The sequence below is a fragment of the Cibotium barometz genome, chromosome 16, assembly GCF_041138505.1.
Source record: "Cibotium barometz isolate CiBa-2024 chromosome 16, ASM4113850v1, whole genome shotgun sequence".
In the NCBI taxonomy this organism is placed as follows: domain Eukaryota; kingdom Viridiplantae; phylum Streptophyta; class Polypodiopsida; order Cyatheales; family Cibotiaceae; genus Cibotium; species Cibotium barometz.
Window position 1 is genome coordinate 13,962,370 of NC_141061.1, and position 8,177 is coordinate 13,970,546.

The following is an 8,177-nucleotide window of genomic DNA, read 5'->3' on the forward strand; positions in this document are numbered from 1 at the left end:
AACCACCATCTATTCCACATGAACCTGAAAGATTATAGAATTCAGGGATCGGAACACGCGGCATACTATGTACCAAGAGGCACTTGTTAAATGGAAAGACGAGGAACAAGAAGCATCTACATGGGAACGTTGAAGTACGCTAACCAAGAACTATCCAAAGTTTGTTTTTTGCAAATGAAAACTCTTCTTAAAAGGGAGGTAATTTCATGTAGTGCGTAATGCATGTAAGGCTTGATCACACACATCCAAGTGCAAGTGGCCGAGTAGGTTTGGGGTTCAGGGGCGAGTCGTCTAGGTTGGAGTACCATGGGTGGCCAAGCTAGTAAGGTAGGCATGCCACTACATATAACCAGACAAGAGGTGCATACTCATTCGGCTCTATGGCTAGGAGGTGTGATCTTTCTCTTCCTCCGCATAGCTAGTGTACCCACATTGTTGGGAGTGTATCACACTATTACTTCATGAACTTCAATGTCATAATCATGTACTTTTTCCACATTCCTGCAGCCCTTAACTCATGCTTCAGTGTGTATGCTTAGAAGTTCCACCAGCTTCTCTATGGGAAGTATTTTTGGAGTGGTTTTTTCTATAGTTAGGCACACCAAGCAGGTTTAGGAAATGGTTCATGGTTATATTGAGCCTCATTTTGCTGCTCAAGTATTCCTATAGCTCATACCCAACTCTAGTTCACTACTTTTTCACTCAGATAAGGACTTCCTTGGCCTTATTCCACGTTTCTTTTTGTGTGCCCACGGATTTCATTTGTCTCCATACACAGGTTTGTCTCCATACATAGGTTTTCCTCCAAGGAGGCTTTGTCCACCTGGGTTGCTTTGGGCTCACTCAAGCACTCTTACACCCTTTCATGATGCCTTGTGGCTTCTTGCCTATAAAATTTCTTCTCTTTTCTCAACTAGAGCAGTCTTGTCTTAGATTTCTATATTTTGCCCTTGTAGGAATGGGTTCTCCTATATTATAGTAGGCATGGGTTCTCCTATGTTTAGATCACTTCTTGTGCATTCTTCACAAGATTAGTGACTTGTTCATGAACCCTCTTCTTCCCCACCCATTGTTCTGGCTTTGGCTATTTTTATGTATCATATCTCTTCTCCATTTCCTTCACTCATCCTTGTGACCTTGTTATTGCCAACACTCCTCGAGGATTACAATCTCCTAATTGTAGCAGCCACTTTTATCACGTTCATAGTCAGATCGGTCCTCTTGGAACTGCATTTCATAGTTCTCTCTTGACACCTATTGATGTTGGTTCAAACAGGATAGTCTATCCATCTATGACTAGGCATGTTACAATAATAGCAGGCCAATTTTGGTTATCTTTTATTGAACCTTTCACCCCCTCCTCCATAAAGGCAATTATTTTGGGGTGCAGTGGATATCTTGTGGTGGTTGTGCTGACGTTGCTACCTTTCTACTACTCTAGGATTCTTATTCCTAGGGTTATACTAGCAGTTGTCAATGGTGTGGTTTGTCTTAATGCCTATAGCACACATTGGAATTAAAGGGAGATGGCACTCCTCCTTAGTGTGACCCTAATTTTTCTACATCTTATACACACTAGAGACATCATCCAGTCTGAGTCTCGATCTATTTTTCCCTACATGTCCTCCAGTAAAGCTTGGCTAGGATGGCCTTCAGTTCTTCCTAAACATCCATTGCCTTGCCTTTCTTTTTCCAAGGCTTTCATTCTTCTTTGGGGTATCTATCTAAATATAAACTGGAGGCTAAGTCACAAGTGTCCTCTTCAAAATTATGATATTGTCCTCTTCTTTCTCTTTTCCTTTCTCAAATTTCTTCTTCTTAGGTTCATTCTTGCTTTCCTCATCAAGATCTTCTCTACTATCATTGCTCCTGCTACTACTTGCTCAAGTGTGAGAGTTTTCAGGTCAGATGTCCCTTTATGGAATCACAATAATAGTCGATAATAATCAGGCAACCTCTCTAGAATTTTGCAATGTGAGTTCAAATGTTTTAATCAAGAGACATAATCTCTTTATTATCATGCTTATATTACTTTATTATCAAATTTATTCCTACTAAAGAGGAGGTGAAGACTCTAGAATTAGCTAGGTTGTTCATTGAACAACTCTGTAAGCTATATGGCCTACCCCTGCAGATGTAGTTTCTGATAGAGATAGAAAGTTTGATACTCACTTTTGGAGGGAAGTCTTTAAAAATTCAGAAACTACTATGAGTATGAGCACGGCTGATCATCCATAGTCTAATGGTCAAACTGAGAGAGTCAACCAAGTGTTAGAGGACATGCTTCGAGCATATGTCAGTAAAAAGCAATCCAATTGGGAGGAGTACCTACAACATTTGGAGTTTGTTTATAATAGTTCAAAACATTTAGTGACTCAAATTAGTCCATTCATGTTAATGTATGGTTTCCAGCCGAGATCTCGTGTGGCTATAGGGCTACAAAAGAAGAAGATCCAACCTATCAAGGATTTCATTAAAGACATGCAAGATATGCTAAGAGCAGCAACAAGAGATGGTATTCATAGTGCACAAGGCTGTGCAAAAACGTATGCTGACAAGAGCCACAGAGAAGTGACCTTGAAGAGGGTGACTTGGTTTTCTTGAAAGTCCCTGCAAAGTTGGATACTCTCAAGACGAGAAAGTTGGATACTCTCAAGACGAGAAAGTGTCAAAAGCTTTTTCCTAAATATTGTGGTCCACTTAAAATCCTTAAGAAGATTGGTAGCATAGCATACAAACTTGAGTTACCAAAGAGCTCTTGAGTACATCCTATTTTTCATGTTAGTAGACTATGAAAAACTGTTGACCATATGGAGAATATAGTTACTCCTAATGTTCTGGTAGAACTTCTTGAACCACCATCTGTTCCACATGAACCTAAAAAGATTATAAAATTCAGGGATCGGGAACACGAGGCATACTGTGTATCGAGAGGCACTTGTTAAATGGAAAGACAAGGAACAAGAAGCATCTACATGGGAACATTTAAGTACCCTAACCAAGAACTATCCAAAGTTTGTTTCCGCATATGAAAACTCTTCTTCAAAGGGAGATAATGTCATGTAGTGTGTAATGCATGTAAGGCTCGACCAAGCTTCGATCACACACATCCAAGTGCAAGTGGCCAAACAGGTCTGCGGTTTAGGGGTGAGTCGTCCGGGTTAGAGTACCGTGGACGGCCGGGCTAGTAAGGTAGGCAGGCCACTACATTTAACCAGACAAGATGGGTGCATACTCATTTAGATCTATGGCTAGGAGGTGAAATCAAGCCAATCCTTCTCTTCCTCCACGTAGCTAGAGTGTACCCACATTTGTCAGGAGTGTATCACACTATTACTTCATGAACTTCAATGTCATAATCATGTACTTTTTCCACATGTCTGCAGCCCTTAACTCATGCTTCAGTGTGTATGCTTAGAAGTTCCACCAGCTTCTCTATGGGAACTATTTTTGGAGTGGTTATTTATGTAGTTAGGCACACCAAGTAGGTTTAGGAATTGGTTCACGGTTATCTTGAGCCTCATGTTGCTCAAGTATTCCTATAGCTCATACCCAACTCTAGTTCACTACTTTTTCACTCAGATAAGAACTTACTTGGCCTTATTCCACATTTCTTTTTGTGTGCCCATAGATTTCGTTTGTCTCCATACACAGGTTTGTCTCCATACATAAGTTTTCCTCCAAGGAGGCTTTGTCAAGCTGGGTTGCTTTGGGCTCACTCTGGCACTCTTACGCCCTTTCATGATGCCTTGTGGCTTCTCGCCTATAAAATTTCTTCTCTTTTCAACTAGAGCAATCTTGTCTCATATTTCTACATTTTTTCCCTTGTAGGAATGGGTTCTCCTATATTATAGTAGGCATGGGTTCTCCTATGTTTAGATCACTCCTTGTGCATTCTTCACAAGATTAGTGACTTGTTCATGAACCCTCTTCTTCCCCACCCATTATTCTGGCTTTGGCTATTTTTATGGATCATATCTCTTCTCCATTTCCTTCACTCATCCTTGTGACCTTATTACCGCCAACACTCCTCGAGGAGTACAATCTCCTAATTGTAGCATCCACTTTTATCATGTTCACAATCAGATCGGTCCTCTTGGAACTACATTTCATAGTTCTCTCATGTCTTGCAACACCTATTGATGTTGGCTCAAACAGGATAGTCTATCCATCTATGACTAGGCATGCTGCAATAATAGCAGGCCAATTCTAGTTATTTTTTATTGAACCTTTCACCCCCTCTTCCATAAGGGCAATTATTTTGGGGTGCAATGGATATCTTGTGGTTTGTGCTGACGTTGCTACCTTTCTACTACCCTAGGATTCTTATTCCTAGGGTTATAGTAGTAGTTGTCAATGCTGTGGTTTGTCTTGATGCAGATAGCACACATTGGAATTAAAGGGAGATGGCACTCCTCCTTAGTGTGACCCTGATTTTTCTACATCTTATACACACCAAACATCATCCAGTCTCAGTCTCGATCTATTTTTCCCTTCGTGTCCTCCAGTAAGCTTGGCTAGGGTGGCCTTCAGTTCTTCCTAAACATCCATTGCCTTGCCTTTCTTTTTCAAGGGCTTTCGCTCTTCTTTGGGGTATCTGAATATAAAGTGGAGGCTAAGTCACAAGTGTCCTCTTCAAAATTATGATATTGTCCTCTTATTTATCTTTTCCTTTCTCAAAGTTCTTATTTTCTTCTTCTTAGGTTCATTCTTGCTTTCCTCATCAAGATCTTCTCTGCTACTATCATTGCTCCTGCTACTACTTGCTCAAGTGTGAGTTTTCAAGTCAGATGTCCCTTTATGGAATCACGATAATAGTCGATAATCAGGCAACCTCTCCAGAATTTTGCAATGTGAGTTCAAATGTTTTAATCAAGAGACATAATCTCTTTATTATCATGCTTATATTACTTAATGTTATGGAGTGGTGCCATTGAACTCTATTCCAAACTCTGTTTATCACCACTCCATGCAAAACATGGAACAAATACATTTTTAAGCCTAGTGAAATAGCTTCAATGTTATATGTACCATTAGTGAGCTTTCCTATCTAATATTATGAAAAAAGAATAGATTTCCATTATGTCATTTAGAGGCCCACAAGTCTCACAAAGTGACTCAAAAACTAACTCAAAAATCTCTAGATGCTAGATAGGATCTCCATGACCCATCAAACTTTGCATAAGTTCAACAATGTTAAAAGGCTTCATAAGTGATGTTCTTGGTCTCTGTTAAATCATTCCAAAATCCCTAGAAACTCCCCTACCTATTTCTTTGCACGTCCTTAATAAAACAACTAGGCTACAAAGCTAGTCTTTGGTGATGACCAATGGAATTTGGTCTATGTAATGGTCTTATCAATGATTATACACCTCTTCCTCTTCCTCAAAGCTTTTACATCTCTTCTCTCAACATTAGCTCATCTCAAATCCAAGATTTTCTTCTTATGCTTAAGCAATTGCATTTGTAGTTATAGTTAAGCCCCTCATAGAACATGTGACCATGTTTCATTATTGTATCTAGCTCATATTGAAAGCTCTTGCACATATCTTGCTAAGGTGCTTAAACAATATAAAAACATAATATATGAAGTATGACATCTTATTATCTATTATGGAAAGATTTTTGCACATATCTTGCTAAGGTGCTTAAACAATATAAAAACATATATGAAGTATGACATCTTATTATGGAAAGATTTTTGCACATATCTTGCTAAGGTGCTTAAACAATATAAAAACATATATGAAGTATGACATCTTATTATCTATTATAGCAAGATTGTTGCATGGACTAATAAAATCACCATAATTATGAGCTTTGCAGTATCGTTTAAAAAAGATCTCCTCTCATTTCTTGCCTCGCCTATGAAGTCTCCTTAATAAGCAAAAATTATGACTTCATGATTAATAAAGAGCATGTATTTTATAAGTAACTTTATAAGTAATACACAAGAGGATCAAACTTGGATTCCCTAGTGTGATTAGGTGGTGTTTAGGAGGTGGAAGAGGGCTTTCTTGGGGTACTTACAAAAGTGCCTCTGATGTGCATGATAAGCTCACATTAAGGCTTGGTTCCTTTGGGCAATGAGAACATAGGTAGTTGCCTAGGAGAGGCATGCCCTTAATTCACTCTTCTTAAAGCTGCTCAGTGAGCCAAAGCTTCTTGCTCTTGGTTTTGCATCACGAACCCCCTTCAAATGATCATTAGATGTTGAAGAAGCTTCATGCAAGGCATGGGTTTCCATGGCGTCATCATTCTTTAATGCCATAAAGCTTCCATTTGGGACACCAACCACATTATCATCCATATCTGAAATGCCAATATATTTTGTGTGGTTGCATATTCTGGCATCCCAATCTACTGAGAAGGATTTTCGTAGAAGAAGATTAGGGTAATTCCTGTAATCGGTGCCTTCATTAGTCTTGAGATAATCCTTACTGATGAGGCTTGCTTCATGGTGATCGATAGGCGGAGTTGGCATGGATAAATGTGCATTTGGCATTAGTATGCTATTATCAAAACCTTGGAGATGGTTAAGGTAGTGGTGGGGACAATTTTGTGCATCAAGAGCATTAATATTAATGCTTACACTACTGTTTTGATTAAACGATGTGCTCATGGCGATGTTGGTGCACATGATGGCCATGTCCTCGCGGCAAATGGGGCAGTTGGCGTGGGAGTCGAACCACCTATCAATGCATGGCACGTGGAATGCATGCTTGCACTGAGGCAACATTCGGATAGAGTCGTCGGCCTGAAAGGAGCTCAAGCAGACGGTACACTCATGCGTTCTCACCTGTCCGGCCTTCCGCGAGAACTTGGCCACCTTGATCTTGTTGAGCAGGGACTTTTCCAGGCCCGGGGAACCTTTGGCGGAAGGATCCATCTGCTGAGCCTCGTCATCAGAGCGCTGATTACGCAGTGCATTAATCCCGCTTAGCCTCATAATCCTCCTCAGAAACAGGCACCCTAGTGCCACTGACAATGCGATCACGAAGCCAAATGCTACTGCAGCAGGAGTTGGGCCTCCACGATCAGGATAAGGGGGGCTAGGCAAGGGCGATAATGTGCCCATCGCTGGGATGATTAGAGTGCTTAATCCTCCCTGAACAGACTACCTGATCATGCTATTTAGAGTGCATAATCTTGCTGTTTAGACAAGCTGATGAAACCAATATTCAGCTCATGGGGCTCTCTCTAGCAAAGGAAAGGATAAATGCAGAGAAATGCATATTGACTAATGTATCCCAAGTGCTTTGGGGAAGACGCTCCATTGCCGTCTCCACTCACCCTCACGCGGGAACGTAAGGAGAACACGAGGGGTATTGGCATGGGCCCCTACCCCTCGTGTGCATCGCCATATGAACAAGCGCTAGAAATAAGAAATAACTTCAACGGGTGAGATTTCTTATTTCTTATTTTTTATTTTTTATTTGATTTGTAGATTTTATTTTTTTTAGGAAACCTTACTAAAGAAACTCCTGATTTTTTATAGGAAAACTTTTTATATAAGAAAGCTTGCTAAAGCCAAGGCATCTCCTTATTTTGACTTGTTGGGAAAAATGTTTTTCTCTAATGCTGCCAACCATAAACCACTTTCATATAATTTCCCCCATGGTCCCATATACTTTCCAAGTTCCCATACATATAAAAATACATCATTTAGTGTATACATAAGTCCGACATTTCATTGTCCTTAAGGAATCAAAATGAAGATTTAAATGAGGCATCCACTCTTTGATGTTGGAAATGCTATCACGTCTTGTGGCTCTAGCTATGTTTCTATGGGGTGCTCAATTTTGTTTGCAAGCTTGATGGATGAATGGAGGAAGGAACAAAAGCAAATGGAGCCACAAGCCATTTTCTTCAACAACATTTTTAATCAACATTCATTGTCTTATGAACGATTGAGAGTAGGACGATGGCAATAATGATTAGATCAAACACATTATAATAGTCCTCTTCCAATTAATTACCTAAAGTTGACCCAACTAGATGGCAGTGATGAGATCGAGGGGGTAGGACGATGGCAGTGATCAGATCAAACACATTACAATAGTCCTCCTCCAATTAATTACCTAGAGTTGTCCCAACTAGATGTGCGAAAGGGAACTAAGAGCTCCTTAACTTAGAAACCAAGGTTTTCCACCATGACCTTCTACACAAGTAATAGG

At 40.0% G+C, this 8,177-nt stretch overlaps 1 protein-coding gene across 1 annotated transcript; it reads right to left on the minus strand.

Annotated features, from left to right (window-relative positions):
- Window positions 1-5,899: 5,899 nt before the first annotated feature.
- LOC147630399 (uncharacterized) lies at window positions 5,900-7,224 on the minus strand. The gene has a single exon (XM_086809988.1). The coding sequence runs from the start codon at window positions 7,076-7,078 to the stop codon at window positions 6,107-6,109; it is 972 nt and encodes a 323-aa protein (XP_086666114.1). The 5' UTR covers window positions 7,079-7,224; the 3' UTR covers window positions 5,900-6,106.
- Window positions 7,225-8,177: the final 953 nt, after the last annotated feature.

What these genes read in the sequence shown, in the direction of transcription:
- LOC147630399 (XM_086809988.1), bottom strand. Translation starts at nt 7,078, where the DNA reads ATGGGCACATTATCGCCCTTGCCTAGCCCCCCTTATCCTGATCGTGGA.